The sequence below is a fragment of the Kogia breviceps genome, chromosome 5, assembly GCF_026419965.1.
Source record: "Kogia breviceps isolate mKogBre1 chromosome 5, mKogBre1 haplotype 1, whole genome shotgun sequence".
In the NCBI taxonomy this organism is placed as follows: domain Eukaryota; kingdom Metazoa; phylum Chordata; class Mammalia; order Artiodactyla; family Physeteridae; genus Kogia; species Kogia breviceps.
The window spans coordinates 30,457,733-30,477,365 of NC_081314.1; the positions used below are offsets into that span (position 1 = coordinate 30,457,733).

Below are 19,633 nucleotides of genomic sequence, written 5' to 3' on the forward strand. Positions count from 1 at the left end.
CCAGGCGGGGGACTGGCCACAGGCTGCAGTGCCAAGGGCACAAGGGTGTGGCGGGTCCCAGGGCCCCACACTCTGCACCAAGAGCTGCTTCCTCATCTGTCCTCCTCTGGCACAGAGACCCCCCTGTCTGGCAGGGCCCCTCAGAGCGACACCAACCCTGTGTCCTTCTAGGGCCAACTTGAGAGCATTCAGAAATCAGTCCCCTATCTTCAAACATCCCAGATGCTGGGTGGACAAGAGACTGGTCTATAAAGTCCATGTTTCAACAGTTGCAGAAATGCCTTTATAATACACACCAGCAAACCTCAGAAAGAAATCAGCTCTCCCCTTCCCAAATCCCAGCGGAACACAGCTTGAGGAATTCCTCTGCCCACAGCAATCTGGTGGCCTTGCAGGTCAACGTTTCTCAAAGACCGCCTCCTACACTCAATGGGCCAAGCTTCTAACCTCCCTGTGCCTCAGTTTCCTCATCTGTAAAATGGGAGCAATCACAGTACTCAGACTTACTGTGAAGGTTAAGAGTGCAGGTGCATATAAATTTCTTCTGGCATATAAATTTCTATGGCCCCCTGTCAGAGGGGGCCATAGAGTCTAGCTCCAATAACGATGATGCTCTAATTATTATGGGGGCCATAAACTATGCGTTTGCCTCACTTATGTCACTTAGTGCTTTCAAATTAATGAAAGAAGAATCTTTTCTACCCGGCACACACAATGTGTTTTTCCTACAGAAAGGGAAAAGTGGGGCCCATCACCCAACTAGGGGTGGCATAGGAGGGGCACCAAAGGACGAAAGGGGTCCTCACAGGGTGTATGGAGGTCCAACTGCCGTTCAGAGGAAAGCGACGTCCAGCAGCAGCCACACTCAGAGGAGCGAGCGGGTAAAACAATCACTGTCCAACGAGAAAAGCACCACTGCCAATCCCAACACTTACGTTCAGAACCGTCCATTGTTCCACTACAATAGCATCGTAGCCCTGCATGGTTTTGCTATCTTCTGTGGAAACTGCTTCAAAGATGAATACTCCATCTGTCAAGCCGTGTAAGGAATCTGTGGAAAAAGAAAAGGCGGGGCGGGGTGGAGGGAGGTTGCTGTAAACCGTCTGTGGCAGAAGCCTTACAAGCAGCAAAAATTTTCACTGCATTCATTAATAATCCCAATCAGAACATCTTTTCAGCATGTTAATTAAAGAAGGCATACACAACCATAGAGTCTAGCCCCATCAGAATGAATGAGACTAATTTACCTCGCAGTTTTGAATAATATCCTTGATTTTATGATTTTATGAGCCCAAATTTCATTGTTAGCAATCACCATTTGATTTCACGTGTTTACCTTCCTTTTCATGCTCCAACGTCAGGATGCACTGGGGAGAACTTATTCGGGGGAAATGCAGTCATTTAGAGACAGTTTTTAGAAGAAAACTATATTGAGGTGAGAGAAATTATTTTGAAGTGGGGATAGATGCAACGCAGCAGCTCTGGGCTTGCAGACACAGTCCAGATGCGCTGATTCCTCGACATTTGTGTGATGTGGGTGCAGTACATGGGACACTTCACGCAGCTCTTGTCAGGAGCTGAAATTTGGGGGAAGGGAGAATTTTTCAAAATGATTTACCATTGAAAATGTTTCCCTGGGCACTGCTATAGTTAATGGTAACGTTCTGTATAATTCAACAAACCTACATCAAACTTAGCATGATTCAGAACTGTCTCAGGCAATGAGGATGTCAAGAAAAACACAGCAGGGTCCTTGCCCCTGAAGAAGACTTTCAAGGAGGCACTTTTTAAGTTAATGGCTCCCAAATACCCTAGATTCACTTAGATGAGGGACTGTGGAAACAGAGGAATGGACTCAGAAGCAGGTGGTTTGGGCCCATGCTCTATCGGAAGAGGGATCTGACCCTTTGAGGGCTTTGGTTTCTTGTCTGTGAAAGGGGGTTGTAGACAGAGAATTCCTCCTGGTCAGTATTCTACAAATCACTGCTCAGTCGCACTGTTCTGGACTAAACTCTGTCCCCACCCCCGACCCCCGATTCATATGTTGAAACTCTAACCTCCAAAGTGAGTATGTTTGGAAACAGATCCTTTCTGGGGGTAATTAAGGTTCAATGAGGTCATAAGGGTGGGCCCTAGTCCAACAGGACTGATGTCCTTACAAGAAGAGGAAGAGACAGCAGAGCACCACCCACCCCAACCCCCTAACCTTGCACAGAGCAAAGCCCATAGGAGAACACAGAGAAGGTGGCCATCTGCAAGTCAGGAAAGGAGGCCTCACCAGAAACCGAATTTGCCAACTCCCTGATCATGGATGTCCAGCCTCCTGATCTATGAGAAAATAAATGTCTATTGTTCAAGCCAACCAGTCTGTGGTGTTTTGTTATGGCAACAGACATAAAAATATGTTTACTGATATAAAGGACAATTCACACAATAATGTGATCTTTTCTTCATCAAGAAGGAAAGGGAGACAAACACAGAAAGCCCCCTGAGTCACACTGGAGTTCAGGAGCTGCCAGCACTTTCCAAAAGTCACAAAAAGATAGACAGATGCAAACATATAGTAACCTTCAGCTTCTGTCTTCCAACAGACCTCACAAGCACAGTCAAAAATACATCAGAATGAGAAAATTATTTGCAACAACAAAAATAAGTAATAAATAAATGGCTATGCTTAACACTCTTTATCGTGTGTAAAAAGTTTCCAGGACTTCCCTGGTGGCGCAGTGGTTAAGAATCCACCTGCCAATGCAGGGGACATGGGTTTGAGCCCTGGTCTGGGAGGATCCCACATGCTGTGGAGCAACTAAGCCCATGAGCCACAACTGCTGAGCCTGTGCTCTAGAGCCCAAGAGCCACAACTACTGAGCCCACATGCCACAACTACTGAAGCCCGCGTGCCTAGGGCCCGTGCTCCACAGCAAGAGAAGCCACCGCAATGAGAAGCCGCACACCACAACGAAGAGTAGCCCCCACTCGCCGCAACTAGAGAAAGCCCGTGCACAGCAACAAAGACCCAACATAGCCATTAATTAATTAATTTTAAAAAAAAGCTTCCAGGGCTGAAGGGAATTTTAACTGTACAACCTTTCCAGAGAACAACTTAACAATGTCTCAACAGACTGAAACACAAAAGTTCGTCCTCTTTGACTCAGAAACCCTACGTCTTTCAGTCTTTTCTGAGCACCCATTATGTGCCAGGTACTCTTGTGATCACTGGTGACAAATGAAGACCCTGCCCCCATGGAGCTTCCCCTGTCCTGCAGAGGGAGAAAACATGTCCCAGGGGATAAATGCTATGATAATATAAAGTGGGCTGGGGCGGGGCGGGGTGTTGCATGGAGGTAGAGGCAATGGCACAGCTGTTTCTGAAAGAAGTGCTTAGGGTAGGTCCCCCCACTTTGAGTAGAGATATGAACTAACTGCAAGCCAGGCATATGGACCTGCGGGGTTTGAGAGTTCAAGGTAGAGGACACAGCTTGAATAGAAATGCAGAGTGAATGAGGGGCCACCAAGGACCAGACAAGCAGCAGAATCATGAGAAGAAATTCAAGACTAAGACAATGGTGGGGAGATAAGCCAACCAGGGGCTTATCCATGTGACTCGCTTGGCCAGTGGGATCTTAGTGGGTGTAACACAAGCAGGGGCTTGCAAAGCACTGGCGTGGTTGAACTTGATCTCACATCTGTGCCACCACTTTGAGAGCACATGCCCCAGCTAGCCTGTTGGGACAGAGCTGCCCTAGTGGAGCTTAGCCTAGATCAGCTGATCCACAGACCTGAGAGTGGGGCCCAGCTGCCTCAAAGAAGCTGTTCCAGGCAACCTACAAATATGAGAGAATAAATTATTACTGTTTTAAGCCAATGAGCTCTGGAGTGGTTTGTTACACAGCATCATCCTGGCAATATCTGACTGTTACAATGCCCAATGAAAACTTAAGAAATCTGAGACCAGTGTACCTCATTTAGCCTGGGGAATATTCCTGATTATTACAGAATGATAGAGGGGCCTGACCAACTCAACAAACCACAGCTCTGAGGGGAATTCCTGGAGCACAGCAGCCTCATCCTGATATTCTTCCTGCCGGACAAGACAATACTCCATTTAAAATAAGATCCCTGTGGGTTAATCAATACTGTGTTCCATTTTGGTATTTGTTTCCTATACCGAGAGTCTGTTACCAGTCAGCCTTAGCAAAAGTGCTAAGCTTGCCTCTCTCATCTGCTCTGCTAAAAAGTTCCCCCCAAATGTTTGTTCAATGTCCTCCTAAAAGACATTTTACTAAGGTGACCAAGGAAGGACAGAACTGCTCTTTGGCTGAACCACATTTAAATATTTTGGGCTCCAGGACAAGCACAGACCATAGTCCAGCTCACTTATCAAGTTCTGGGTAACACAGGTCCAGCTGGAGCCCCTGCCACACTAGGGATGCCCTACGGAACCCCTTTGAATAAAGGTTTCCCAAGTCCTGACCTGGTGATGCTTGGGACCAGAGATACTCACTGATCCTTCAGTAGCATATGATCACAGCACACATTTCTTCAAGGCTTCTACAAAAACATGTTATACCCAATTTCCAAAGTCTCTACCTACAGATCTCCTTACTGGTAAGCCTCCAAGCCCTTTAAATGCGCCTACCACATGCTCTAAGTATTAGAGTGCTAAGCACGATATAGATAGAGTTGAGGTCCACCTGGGGGAGGAGACAGTGCAGCCCATCCAACTTTCTTTCCTACCCCCTGCCTGGCATCCCCTCCTTCGCTCCAAGTCACAAGCCTGGGAGGAGGGCTGTGTGGTCCCGGCTTGGGGGCGTGAAACCAGGTCCTTATTTACCATCCTCCTCATTCAGTCCTGCCTGCAGCGTCTCAGCCCGCTGCCCTGCTCTTCTGAATCCAGAGTGCTGATTCACCCACTTAACTACACAGCAAGTTCAGAATGGCTGTCAAAATTTGGTCATCTGTAACAGCAAAAAAGTCAATGAACCACAGACAGCAGACAGCTGGGCTTTTAAAGAGCCCCTTGTTTTGACGGCCTCATCCACCACCCGTCTCTTCATCACCTTCCAGGCTCAGCCCTGCCGTAGTGTGCTCTGAGCTGGTATAAATAGGTCTCTCTCAGAGTGCAGCTCCCCATGCAAAAAGGTTAAATCATCCTCCATCTATGGAAAACATTCCATTATCACTGCATTTTTTATTAAAGTAAAGATGCTTCCCTACTGTGCATAAAAAGCGATTTGCCCTGGCATTGTATAAATATTTGATGCCGGTCTTTTGGCAAAAGGCCACCTTAACTTTCCAAGCTTATGCTTTACAAGAAGGATGTGAGAAAAGGAGATTTGCCCTATTATCCCAAGAGGTAAATTCTATGAGAAAACTGCTCTTCCCCTGCAGCCTCTGGGACACGAAGACTCCATCTAGCAAGCTACCCTTCAGGCTCACCCTAGGTGCTGGTCCTCTCCCAAGTCCAGCGTGAAACGCACACGCCATAACAAGGGGTCGATGCCTGTGGTCTACTAGAAAATGTTACTGTTCTCCTTTTAACAAGCTAGGGCGGTTTAAATGCCCACGCTGGGGTCACTGGCATAGCAGATGTCCTTGGCCCCCTGAAACCCCATTTCCCCACCAGCATGGCAGTCACGGCACCACCTTGGTTCCAGGAGTGGCCTGTACCAACTGCATAGCCATAATCGCCCGTGTTATAGGCACACACACTCAACCAATCAGACAATGGTGCGTGCAGCTCCCGCATCACCCCACAGCTAATCTGCTGACATTATGAAGAGTGGAGCAGGCCTGCTGCTTCTCTTGCTTCTGCAGCCCTCACTTCTGCTCTCGGCCTGCCTGCCTTCCTGCAGTCCCTGTTTGAAGCGGTGAATAAGTTACAGTTCGGGGCAGCCTGCAACTTCAGTGTCATTTATCAGACCAGATGACCAGATGGGGAGAAAACGCCCTGATTCAAGTTCTCCCAGGTTATCATTCCCTCTAAGTGGTGAGAAGATGGAAGGAAGCTATAGGCGTGAAACCATTTGTCCACATTCAAGCGCATACAAGGGCCTATCTCGATCTGAAACGTAGTTTGTGTGACTCCAAAGCCTATGCTCTTTCAACAGGTGACAGATATTTTATTTTGCTACCACGAGGATGTGCCAGGGGCTGTGCTCCAGCCGGGGGATGAGCGACCTAGGCGCCCAGCCTCCTGACCACTAGGCTTCTCTCCCTGCCCTCGTGTTCTGTGTGCATCTCAGTGGGGTTGCAGTGAGATGGCCTTACGGCTTCTGTTTGGGGCCAAATCCGTGCACAGGCCATGCCTCCCTGCATGGGGCAAAGAAAGAACAAAAATATGTGTGTTAATGGATCAGCTGTATCTATCCACACAAGGGACAGCATACAGCAGCGAGAAAAAATGATCTGCAGTGATGTGTAAAAATGTGGGTGATCTCACAAAGAGAAGCCAAACGGAAAGCCGAACACAAGGGCAGACTCCACCCACATAAAGTTCACGCCCCACCTGTGAGGCTGTCAGTCAGGACTGTGGTCGCCCTGGGGGAGGAGAGGCATCGTGAGGCCGTGAGTGGGACTCTGATGGGGCTGGGATGCTCTGTTTCTTGATCTGGTGCTGGCTACACGGGTGTGCTCGCCTTGTGAAAACCCACTGAGCTGGACCCTTAGGATCTGTCCTGGTTTCTGTATGTGTGCTACACTGCAGGAAAAAATTTACTTAAAAGATGTGCCATGGATAGGAGAGAAAATGCATTTCATGGTGTAAGTGAAATTTACCCCTTATGCTATTCAGCGGCTCCTCTGAAATAGAAGCTACGCCTGCAACCACTAGGCCAACATGCCTGGAGCCTGTGGTCAGACAAGGGAGTGGTCATGAACTTCCTGCAACCTCATCCTCCCTCGCTCCCCCAGTCTGCAGGGGCCTGGTGACGCACACCCCAACACCAGCTCCCCCCAGCACTACGCATTACTGAGCAGCATCCGGAAACCTTTATTGGTCGCCTTCTGTATACAATGCACGGTGGACAGACACTGGGACACTAAGAAGCGTAGGAAGCAGGCCCTGCCCAAGGGCCTGCAAACATGTCTGCCTAAAATATGTGTCCCTACATGTATTTTATTTTAAATACATACATGTTTTTTACCTATGTATTTTGCAAATACAAGGTAATCTGGTTTATGCCAGGCATCAAAAATGTGGTCTAAATACCAAATGTTATTTGGATTGACGTGAAACTGGGGCCTCAGAGTCTCAAGGAAAACCTAATCTTTAAAGAGGTAGGAAAGGAGGGACTTCTAGGTACAATGTGTCTCCTGATGTGACACAGCTCGTCAAACACAACAGCATCTGGAATGTATCCTAGACCTAAAGGCTTAATTTATCGAGGCCTTAGAACTAAATTCCAGTTTATAGGAAACAGAGGCTGGAGAAATAAGATAACATTATGAGGCTAGGTTTATTTCAAGCAGTCAGGGTCATGAAGAACGACTCTTCCAGCTAAAGGAGCAGTAAGGACGTGGTCACCGTATGCAGTGCCTGTTGCTGGACTGGATTCTGGTTTGCACTACTTGCTGCAAAGGACATTTCGGAAACAGTGGAAGACCTGTGAACATGGGCTGAATAGAGATGGTGCTGCCAGAGGCGGAAGGACTGCCCGGCTAGGAGAGGGTGAGGGTGGGGCGAGGGGAGGGTGAGGGCCAGGGGGCAGGGAGAGGGAGGGGGAGGGCTAGGACAGGGCCAAGGGCAGGGCCAAGGTCAGAGCAAGGTGGGGAAAGGAGGGGAGGGCAAAGGGTAGACCAAGAGGGATGCAGAGCAAGGATGGAGCCAGGGGGACACGGGGGGGTGACAGCAGGGCAAGGACAGCTGGTGGTGGCCAGTGATGGCAGCAGAGACTCTGCAGGCCTAGAAGCCCTTGGTGGGAAAACAAGCTTCAGAAGGAGGGCAGCCAGCTCCGCCTCGCCCTTACCCCAGGCTCCCGGTACCCACCCGAGTCCTCAGCAGCAGCCAGCTCAGCAGAGGGTCTCCATGCCTGGCCTTTCCCACCCTTGGGAAGTGTAGATTCTGGCCTTTGTCTCACTGGCTGCAGTGTTTCCGTGAGTCCATCCATCCTGCTGTCTGAGCATCCCCTGGACTCATCCACGGTGCTCGCTGCCACCAACCAGGTCCTGCTACTTCCCTAAGGGTGACTTTCAGCTCTCCCCTCCCCAGAGGCCCAGCCGGGGGCCTCAACCTCTTTTCAAACCTCAAACCTCTTTTCCCTCCTCGAGTCCCTTTTCCCCACCCACACCCTTCTTTCTTCCAACCACTTTCCTGCCACTTAGCAGCTGGGCACTGTGGCAATGACTTCAGTGCTCTGTGTCTCAGTCTCCACAGATGTCACCACAGTACCCACCTCACTCAGCCATGGGGATCAGATGAGTGGCTGTGTGAGCTGCAACCAGCACACAGGAGCCGCTAGGGGCGTGTTACCGTCATTCTGCTGCCTTTTCACCTATGCCTGAAGTTTACCAGACCCCAAGGCCACAGCCTCCCCAGCCCAGGACACCTGGGTACTCTCAGGAGAGACACCCAGGCCCAACTCGAGGATGGTGCAAGCCTTTCCATGTCCTGGGAGGTACAGACTCGAAAAGAGAAGATGGAGTCTTAATTGTATTCTTTGGGCTAAACATCACCTTGTTTATGGGACAAAGTTCTCATGCATTTTATGACCCTGTGGAAAATATTCTGAAGCACAAATGTCTAGTTAAGAAGACTGATGCTTTTCCAGATGGCAAACAGCTTAAAGATATGTTCCTAGCTCTGCCAGCTTTATTTGTAAGGACACTAATTATCCTACTAGAAATAGGTTCTTTTTATAATGATGATTAGCTTCCTCTTTTTTTTTTTTTTTTTAAATTCTGGGAAAAGAACATATGCATGTTTCCTCCCTGACCAACGGAAAGCCTGGGCTTTCCTAGAGCAGAAATGCTCTAATCCAGTAAGCCCTTCTCCCAGGTCACATGCTCCCTCCTATCAGAAACGTCAGGGTGAAATCGCATTTGACTTTTGAGTGGGTTCAGATGCCTTTTGTTCTGAGAATTTTGCAGCCATTCACCGGGACAGGGATGTGCAGCTACGGTGCAGCCAGATGTGTGGGCAGCCCTGCTGTGGAGACGTCACAGGCTCAGCACTTGCCAGGGAAAATTTCATGTTCTGTCTTCAAGGCAGGAAGGCTGGATTTCATGCAGCTAAAGCCAAGGGAGGATATAACAGCATTTCCAACACTCTAGTCAAATCTATAGCAAGACTGTATACATTATCTGTGTTTTTGGACTCAAGGTTGGAGAACGGGGTGGGGGGAGGAGTGGAGGTGGTAACGGAGCCTCGGTTGCCAAAGGCAGAATGGCTAGACAGACAACGAATGGCAGCGTGAACTTTCAAGTTCAAGGTGTCCTCTCTTGGGGCTCAGCTCGCCTCTGACACGCGCAGGCAAGAGAGAAAAACCTTCCCATTTGAAATCCCAGTTCTCCCAAGGTGGGGACATGACCCGTGGCTGCCCAGGTGGCTGCCATGTCCAGCGCCTCCCTACTTATCTTTAAGATGTTAGTGCAACTAACATCAGTTTCCCAGGGAGATATGCACAGTCACAGGGAGCCCCTCTGGGCCCAAGAGCAGATAAAAGGAGCTGTTGTTGCCACCCCCGAAGATGGGCAAGGGGGTGTCCCTGCAGGAAACAGGGGGCGGAGGGTTCCTCCCTGCCCCCCCCCCTAATGCTAATGAAGAGGGCTGTAAACATCTGGCCCTAGCACACACCCTGGTGTTGGATGATGCATCTTCAATAGGCTGGGATGACCCCTGGCTTCCAGGAAGTCTGCAGGCGCCCAGGAGAGGCCTCCTAGAGCAGAGGGGGTTTACTGACCTTGCTGCCAGGGAATGGAACTGACCCTTCTTTAGGTGTATTAATGAAAATATACTCTAGAACTGCGCTGTCCAATACACTGGCTTTGAGCTGCATGTGGCTGTTGATATTTAAATTAATGAAAATAAAATAAAATAAAAATTAAGTTCCTCAGTCATACTTACCACATCTCCAGTGGTCAGTGGCCACCGATGGCTGGTGGCTACCATACTGGACAGCACACGTAAAGAACAGCCCTGTCGACACAGCGAGTTCTACTAGACCGCCCGTCACCTTTCTTATGTCTTTCACCCATCCACAAACAGTCGTGGCCCACGATACTGTACAATGCCTGCTGCTACTATATGAACATATTAACATTAGATATTGCTACTAAGATAGGGACAAGGGACTTGCACTGTACAATGTCCTAAGGTTTTGGATGATTGCATGTACGTACATTCAGAATTAAGACTGATGTCTCTTCCAAGGATGCTTGCTAGCATCTCAAGGGTAGCAAGTAATGTAGCATCCAAACTCTGTTCCTGACGCTGCTAATTTTTAGAGAGAAAACCGCTCAACAACCAAGACGCAGGGCTGTCAGTGCCCCCTGCCACGTTTCGCTGGGATCATCGGATTTGGTGTTACTTTACGTTTCACTTACTTCGGGATCCTGCTGACTGGCAGCCCTCAGCATCCACACATGCTGGCAGGTTGGCCCTACTCCCCAAATTGTCTCCCGGTTTCGATGCCCCTAGCAACTCAACTTGCCTTCATGTTAACCTGAAAACCCTTTCTTTGCCTGTGACACATCTCCCCACTTGGGGCAAACTTTCTCTCTGCCTTAGCAAAGCTGACACCCATAGTGCTACCCATGCAGCAACCCCCCAGAGAGAACCCATTACCAGCAGGGCCACTGGGTGCCGAGAGACCCAGGAGCAGTGTGTATCCCCACGGAGCGTACAGAAACCGATTCCCTTCTCTGCAGTTAATTCCAAGGTGCTGCTATTGTTACTTCAAACTGTAATGGTGTCTACAAACAATGTGTACTTTTGGAGTGGCACGATCCTAGAGGGTAATTAACAAACCCTGGGAAAATCTTTTTAAAGGGTTTTAAAAGCAACCTAGATGGAAGCCACCATCAATGAAACAGAATTGCTCCCCCTTCACTGTCATGTTAGAATAGACCTGGCTGACTTCTGCAGGGGCTGGGAGCACGTGGCGGGTGACCTTTACGGAAGATTTCTCTAGATGTGTTCATCAGAAATCAAACGCAGCATGCTCCGCCGCAGAGCTTTCTGAATAGGGCAGGCTCTGAAGACGGGCCGAGATGACAAGAGTAAGCAGCAGAGTTCAGAAGGGCCCCCCCGAGGGGAGGGCTGTGCCTTCCCTACCGTTGACCAAGCTGAGGGAGAAGACCGAGTTCACCAGGACGCCGCCCTTCCGGAAGTGGTCGCTCATGTGTTCCAGCCAGCTGGCATCCAAACTGCTCACCGTCTGGCCATTCCTGGAGACCCGGAGAGGAATGGTGACCGGATAGTATTGCCGGCACTTCTGATGGCTCTTCGGTTTGTTGAAAAGGGCGAAAATCTCCATTTCTGTTGGGATTTGTAAAGAGAGTAGAGAGAGGAGGAGAGGTCAGATGGTGACATACTGCCTCGCTGGGCCTGACGGGATCTCTCAGGAGCCTGAAGAAACGATATCAAAGGCCAAAGTTCTGTTAGGTCGCACTGTTACCTAATAATAAAACCTGATTCCAGGGACTTCCCTGGTGGTCCAGTGGTTAAGACTCTGTGCTTCCACTGCAGGGGGCGTGGGTTTGACCCCTGGCCGGGGAACTAAGATCCCACGTGCCACGTGGTGTGGCCAGAAAGAATTGCTTTTAATTTCAAAAAACAAAGAAAAAACCCAATTCTAAGCAGTAAGTTAGGGTGCCTTAAAAGTGACATGGACCTCAAAGGTTGAGTCCTAAGGTGACTGCCAACAAAAAACTGGCACTTGCCATCTGCCTCTACAAGGATGAGGTCACCAGCCACTGCAGCCACGGACCTTCAACACACCCTGAAAGGCGTTCAGGGTGGAGATCAGGAAGGAGGCCCTCTGTGCTCTGAGAAAAACTGGCAGATCAAGCCCTTAGATAGTCAGATATTTTCAGGAGACATTATGAGCCCAATTCTTGCATCTCCTCGTATCTAGAAAAGCACTGAAATCATTAACAGTGACACCTGCTCCTCGTGACTAGCAGCCAGCCTCTGCCAACATGTGTGCTCCACTGTACGTTCCCCCTTCACTAAAATCACGTACAACACTGACCTTCTCCCCACCTCTCTGGAGCAGTTTCTCAGAACCATCTGAAACGCTGTCCCCCAGGCTAGTGCCCTCATTTTGCCCCAAATAAAACTAACTAGCAACTCTCATGTTGTGCATTTTTTAGTCGACAGGACTTAGGTTTTGAATCTGGCATATGATGAATAGCTGTTAGCAGGGATTCATTTGTATGGTGAGGTGTCTGAGAGACGGACATAGTAGACATTTCTAGAAATTCATACAAAGGTGTGTTTTCAAAGAAAAAGCAGACATATTTTGGGGCGAGAGCTGGTCTTAAAAAAAAAAAGTAAATGCACAGAGGCACATAAAGACAAAAATACTGCTCTAATTCCTGGAAACTTGTACATCCCTGAACTGACTATTTATAAACTGCAGTGGTGTTTCCTGGGGCCAGACCCATAATACTTAATCAAGTACATCAAAAATACATCATTGATATGTAAAAATAAATATGTTCCAGTAAATGCAGGCTCCTGCCTGGAGTGGTAGGTCACTCAGACAGCCAAGCAGGCCCTGAGAGTGAGACGCTGCTTCCCGTGCCTTCATGTATAGCTCAGTTCTTTAAAGATCAATACTCACTACACCCGGCAGCTGACCCTCGCCTCCTGCGACACACGCTACTGGCCGTGACTGAGCAGAGTCAGCCTCCCGAAGCAAATACCTGGAATTTCAATCAAAGTCTGGAGGTCTATTCTTGCGTTACTCATTTAGTCAAGCAATCAGAGTTCACCCGGCTTAAAAAGCTTTGCTTACACGGGTTAGTCAGGAATATGCTTTGGTTTCCAAAAATATCTATTTGGATAATAAGAAAATCCCCACCCTTCTTCCAAAGAAATATTTTAAAGGTCATAAACAATGACTGACATTAGCAAAAAGGACAAAGGACACCCACACTCCTTGCAGGAGATACCTCACCTAGACTCACATTCTGGGACACTGCATCCCATATTTCAGTATTTCACAATTTTTCCAGTATCCGAGTACATTACTTTTTAAAATGGACTCACTCTGCTTTACCTAAGTAAGTGCACTTAAACAGGAAACTCTGCTTCAAGACCATAAGGGAAACCACTACCCTTTGCCGTAAACAGGAGCGAATGATGAGGCACGTTCACACCAAAAATGTCCATCCACGTAGCACCTCAAATTATCTCACAGGGCGACTGTATTCTGCGATAAAGGAAGGCTTTCCACAGCCCCAACTGAGCAAGCACCAGCAGAGACCTCCGGGGAGCAATGCTGGGCCACAGACTTTGTCGTCAGCAACGGTGAAGCTGACAGGGAAGCCATTTCAAGCTATCCATGGGGTAGAGCCAATTAGGAAGGAGGGGTCCCCATCTTCACAAACGGCCGCCTGGATCTTCAACAACCATCGCTGGCCTGTTCATCATCCCCAGCCCAAATTACCTTTCTGGGTCCACTGACCTGACTCAGGAAGCCATCTACAATCCAGCCAGTAAGTGCTTTCGCGGGAGAAATTAGGTCTTGGTATATGGAGCTAGCAATCCCTAGACTATTTTGTGACTTTCAGATACACACTCTAGGAATGGAGTCATGCAGACAGCACAGAAGGTTTGTAGAAGAGGGAAATCAAGCAATGGATTAGAGCTGGGGGGTGGGACAGGAAGTGATTGGGCGTTTTCCAGTCCAAGGTGCCAGTGGTTCAAATTAGACCTGCAGCTACTAAAGGCAAGAGGGTAAATCATGCTTTAGCGAGTCCTTGACTTCATTCCAATTTCTTCAAAAGCAGACCCTGTAAGCTTTTGGGTGCAAGTCGTTCATTTGGGAAGTAATCCCAGGAAACAAAGCGAGAGAGCAGGGACGAGAAACAGAGAAGAGCTGAAAGCCAAGGAAGGCTGCATTGATGAGCGGGTTACTGTCACGGCACCTGGAGACCTGAGACACCATATACGCACACCTCATATGGCTCTATGAAAGGCAAGGAAGCCGGGCATTTGTCCTCAGGGATGGAGGCCGCTCCTGAGCCATTAATTCCCTGGGACATCTGCCCATTCCAGAGAACACCTGCAGGCAGGGGCTAGGAAAGCTGTCCTCAGGTGACCCCAAGGTGGGCCAGAGCACCAGTCCCCATGGTCTGCTACGGTCAAGCACAAATGCATATGAATTATCAACAAAAAGAAAAAGAAATCACAGCCTCTGCACGGGAGGATGAGTGGGGAACTCAGCAGTGGCCCAAGTCCAAAAATACATGACAACACTTGATCACACAGAAGGATCCCCAGTCACGTGGCCAGACAAAACCACAACTTTCCCACATGCATGATGAAACAGAGAAAGGGAAGGCAGAGGAGCATGCTTGGGGGCAGGGCAGGGCAGGGGGAGACAGAGCGGGGAGACAAAGGTGGATGGTGGGGTGCTGACAGCGCCCCCTGCTTTCCGTCTGGATCCTCCCCAGGGAGGAGGACCAAAGCCAGAGGCCAGAAATAAATTTTTTCAGGAAGGAAAAGGAAAGGCTGTTGGAATCGAGAGCCTCCAAAGCATGAACAGCAATGAAATATTGGAAGAAACCTGCTTCCAGATGCCCAAGCCTTCAGTAAACTCCTCTGTCCTGCTGCCTCCTTAGCCACAATCCTCTTTCTACTCACATGGAAAACAGCCAAGAAAAACTGTCCCCAAACGATGCCCTTTGATGTTTTAATATTCTGACTCTCCAATACATATCCTCACAGGAGCAGTCACCAGGGATTCCAAAAAGAAGACCAAGTTTGTTTACATTTTCTCAGCTGCTCTGTGACTCTGCCATGACCCCAGTTGGAAGATTTTTCCAGACATGGGACAGAAAGTCCCAAAGGAGGGGGAAGGCATTGTTTCTGAGAATGGCCGCAGGACTGGCCTGGCAGGGCACCCAAGGAGCTTCGAGACTGTTCTGTCTTGCACTTCTATTTCTGTCTCGTTGTCTTGCTGTGTTCCCCTGACATGGGGGTGGGGGGCAGGGGGCTTGCCTTGTGTCATTTAGATCCTTTGTGTCCAGAAAAGGTGGTAGTCCAGAAAACATGGCAGGTGCCACACCTGTGTCTGCTGGATTGACCTGAGCCAGACAAGGGCAAGGAGCTAAGTGGGGAGGGGGAGGAGGGGACGTGGGCCTTGAGCCGGGGCCAGCTGGGCGCTGCCGGCCTGCCAGCCAGGTCCGCTCAGGCCTTGCCAAGCTCCTCGGGAACAAGGAGGAAGAAGGCAGATGCCCGGTTCTGAGGCAGGTGCCAGGCAGTAGGGACTTAGGCACAGGACGGAAGCCTGCAGTCTGTCTGCAGCTGCGGCCCCAGAGAGGTGGTAACTTGCAGGTAGCAGGTGGGTCCTGGCATCCCAGGGGACCTCCAGGCTGCAGGAAAGAAAGGGTTCAGAGTCTGGCTGAAAGCATGGGGCTCCCAGGGTCAGACTGGGAGAGAAGGAGGCTGGCAAGTTGGCTGGGTTGGAAGGGACAAGTGGGAGTCAGACTTGGCCTGGGAGCCTGGATGGGTGGGACCTCGGGTCTGCTGAGGTCACGGCAGGGGAGCTAAGGTGAAAGGTGTCATTGTGAAGGCGAGGCTGTGGCTGTCTCTGGAGGAAGAGAGGGCAGAAGGGCCTCAGGCCCAGCCAGATCCCTGCATCTGGGAGGAGGCTGCTTCAGGCACCTCTGGGCCTGGGGGAGGCCTGCTTGCAGGCAAAGTGTGGGATCCGCTGTCTGCACAGCAGTCCACGGGGCCCACTTGTAAGGATGTCAGCGGCCCACAGGACGGGAATGTATTAACGAGGGCCATCACCACCGCCATCATCTCACATGACTCCAGCCTCCATGGGGGAACGGTGTCCCTTCTATGCCCAGAAGCCTTAAGTGGATCCCCCAGAATCACAAGCTGGTAAGTGGCAAAGCCAAGACTCTTCCAAACCCCCAATGCTGGGCTGTGTCCCAAATCTAACAAGAGGTTAATTTCATCAGCACATGGAAAGCGGGAGCTGACAATGACGATGTGCGTGGAGGGCGGGGCGGGGAGGTGTTGTTAATGGACTGAGTGAAAGGCCAGGAAGATGGTGGCAGATTGGGGGTAGGGGACAGAACCACAGGGTAGAACTATTCTGGGGGCTCCGGGAAGGGAGGACAAGGCCCAGGGAGGAAGGGCAGGCTCAGGGGGCATCCCCCCAGAAGACGCTGCCTGCCAAGGAGGCCTGCTGAATAGAATCCCCCTCCAGAGAAGGACACTGCAATCCCTGGCTCGGGTTCCTGGCTGCATCTGTAGGCATTTGAAGTGAGTAGGTGTTTGCATTATTATTTCGGTGCCAGTGAGAACAAGTTGACTTTGCGTGAACCCGTGTGGCCTCCTTGTTTCTCCTGCTCAAGTTTCAGCGACAGAGACAAGATGGGAAAGCTGGAGGCTGGGAGAGAAGTGCCAGGGGTCCGTCCTGCGACACCTCCCTAACCTTGCCGTGCACTGGCCTTCCTCACTGGCCTGTTTGCAGTGAATGAAGGAAGCTGCCCCCCAGCACAGAAATGCATGGAGAACGTGGCATGGGAACGTGGTCCTGTGCTTCCCAGGTGCTCTGTGTTTCACCAGGAGGCCGGGGCAAGCTACATGTGAGAAGGCAAGCAGCCTGCAGCAAGGCTCAGGTGATGTCTGCACGGCCTGACATCAAACCTACAGGAAATTCCCTAGGACGAGCAGGAAGAAACCCAGGTAGGCATGGGGGGCAGAACCCCTACACCAGAGCGGTCCCTGCAGCCTGTGGGGAGGGGCGGGGCGGCCTGCCCTGTTTCCAGATGAAAGCTCCCTGGCAGCCCTCCTGAGCAGCCTCCGCCTGCCCGTCCAGCTCCCCCAGGCTCCTATAAAGGAAACAAATTAAAGGAGGAAAGGGAGGGGGAAGGAGGGAGGCTCCCTCTGGATTTTTTTTTAATTGTCTTGCTGTGATTGCCTATTTAAGCCCACCCGGCAGAAAGAGGAGTAAAAATACTTCATCCTCCTTAGGGGGCCCTGAGAGAAAGGGAGGTGAAAGCTGAGTGAGCAGCGGGGAGGGGGCATTGGGGAAGGGGTGGGTGATGGTGCACAGACTTCCCAGGGAAGGAAAGGAAAGACTTCCCCGGAAAACCATCAGGAGAGAAGCTGGGGTCAGGTGAGGGCTGTGAATAGGGACAGGGTCCCTGGACAGCCGGCCGGCCTTCTGGGAGGCTGAAACTATGCTTGCTCAACTAATGCTCAGACTAGGAGATAACATCTAACACTATGATGGCACGCAGGCGACTGTCCTTATCTGTGATACGGGTGTAATAATAGCATCTTCTGTCACAAAGCTGTTGTGAAGCATAGTCAAGACACATAGGAAGAGCTCAGAACAGTTCACTCAGGGTTGTCACCATGATGACTGTTGTCTGTCCGTCCCCTGCAAGGCCACACCTGTGCACTCATAACCCCTGTGTGTTCACTGACTGATGAAAAAGATCCAAAGATTCATTTATTCCACCAAAAGAGAAATAAAGGGTAACAGTGAGACCTGTGGCCTCCTGCACAGAGAGATCAGTGCCAGGCTCATGAGCAGAAAACAGACACACACAGCTGCCTACCGAGCAAGACGGGGTGGCGGGGTGGTGGTGGTGGCACTATAAGCCCCTCACAGCTGGAGTTCTCATGCACTGTTGGGCTGACCACTTCCAGACACATCCTAACCTGCTACTCCTCAGCAGGAACTGATTTTCTCATAGAAAACAGGGACTTGAGGAAATGAGATGCAGGCCAAGACACTTGGGGTATCACGGTGGGGGGTGTTCTCTGTGGGCCCAGCGATGGGGGGGAGCGTCTGAGGGAGGGAGGGAACAGTCACGGGACAGCAGGAGGGACCTGGGGCGGAGGGTCCCAGGACAAGTCTCCCCAGTTAACTCAACCCCAGGAGGCAGGAAGTCTGGAAGGAATCTTGGAGAAAAGTGGATTCTGGAACAAGGACTATCTGAAAACTCCTGAGGAGATCCTCAGTACCAAGAGCCCCCTTTCTCCAAGGCAGGGTTCTGTGAAGAGGTGGGGGCAATGGTCAGGACGACGAAGCCTGTACCCCAGTCACAAGAACCGCCACTTGGGAGTGTTTTAAATGCATCTCTCCTTTCACCTTTACAAGAAACTTTTTTTTTTATTTTACAGGGTAAAATATTTTTTATTTTTTTATTTTACAGGGTAAGCAGCTGAGGCACAGGAGGGTATCTTGCTCAAGAGGTGGTTCTTAACCACCCTGCCGGGTGGGCCTGAGATGGTACAACAGAGGGGCTGCAAGGAGGCCAGTCCTCCTTCTCGGGATTCAGCCCAACAGCCATGCAGAAATGGGGGATTCTGAAATAAGACTGGGATGTTCCTTGGGAGGCACCCACGGGATCCAAACGTGCTCTCAGCTACTCTGTGGGATCAGAAGTCCCACAGATGAGCCTCTACTTCAGCACATATTTGAGAAGGACCAAGGCTTTCATGAAACGGTCCTAATCTCTCCCAGCACTGAGGCTGCTGCCAACTCCCCCTCCAAGGTCAACTTTGCAAACAAGCCCCAGAATTAACCAGCCCACAATTTTCTTTTCAGGAACTACTGACATAAGAAGAAAAACTAGTTCACCCTCTTTTCTTCTCTGGCCGCACTGCGTGGCCTGCGGGATCTCAGTTCCCGGACCAGGGATCGAACCCACACACCCTGGAGCGGAAGCGCGGAGTCTTAACCACTGGACCTCCAGGGAAGCCCCTCACCCTCTTTTCTATTCTCAAAGTATAAATGGTTCGTGGTCATTTCTAAGAGGCCAACTTCAATAATTAGTACGTAATTTGTAACATTAACCAGGGAGATGATCCAGGAAGGCCTAAAGAGAAACGCTTTGTAAGACCTTTGGCTGCATCCTGTCAGTCTTGTCACTTGTTACCTCCCAAAGGCTAGAAGAGGCCACGCAGCTCATAAGAGGGCCTGGCTCTCAGGAAATGGCTCGAGGCTAATTTCCTGGAGAAGGAAGAGGAAAGGGAATCACAGGTAAATGAAGAGAAACTGAGCTCCCTGTAGACTGAGGGCCTCAGTAAACCTTGTTCGTCTGTCTGAGTATCACACAGGAAAGACCAGGCAGAGAGCCGGCCTGGGCTCACACATCAGATCTATTTCCAGCCTGGGCAACAGATGCACTCTCTGAACCTCAGTTTACTCAGCTGAAAAATGGGCAATAATGCAGGAGCTCACCCACATCATAGGAAAAATGAAGAGATAGTCATAGGAAAGCTTGCTGGCCCAGCGCCCGGTCCACAGGAAGTATTAATAAACGTTGGCTATTATCATCCTGTTGTGTTGCTATTTGAAATCCCCAATCTAAAGGGCAAGCTCTGACAGCCGTCACAATGTGATTCAGAGGAGTCCCTTACTGGTGGCCTCTCCTTGGCAGTGTTCTTTCCACGGTGCTGATCTGTCAACTATACAACTCCCTGAAATCT

General features: G+C 50.2%; 1 protein-coding gene and 1 long non-coding RNA gene across 3 annotated transcripts in view; one reads left to right on the plus strand and one right to left on the minus strand.

The window, feature by feature from the left end:
• RFTN1 (raftlin, lipid raft linker 1) overlaps positions 1–19,633 on the minus strand; it is a 205,274-nt gene that overhangs the window by 44,246 nt on the left and 141,395 nt on the right. For both annotated transcript variants that reach the window (XM_059065039.2, XM_059065038.2), the window contains exons 6-7: positions 11,273–11,476; positions 936–1,051 (exon numbers count right to left, since the gene is read on the minus strand). In XM_059065039.2, coding sequence (XP_058921022.1) covers positions 936–1,051; positions 11,273–11,476 — 320 coding nt within the window. The remainder of the gene's footprint in view (positions 1–935; positions 1,052–11,272; positions 11,477–19,633) is intronic.
• LOC131757505 (uncharacterized) lies at positions 16,323–19,480 on the plus strand. Its single transcript, XR_010840640.1, has 3 exons — positions 16,323–16,447; positions 16,540–16,873; positions 18,750–19,480. It is a non-coding gene; the product is annotated as an uncharacterized lncRNA (long non-coding RNA).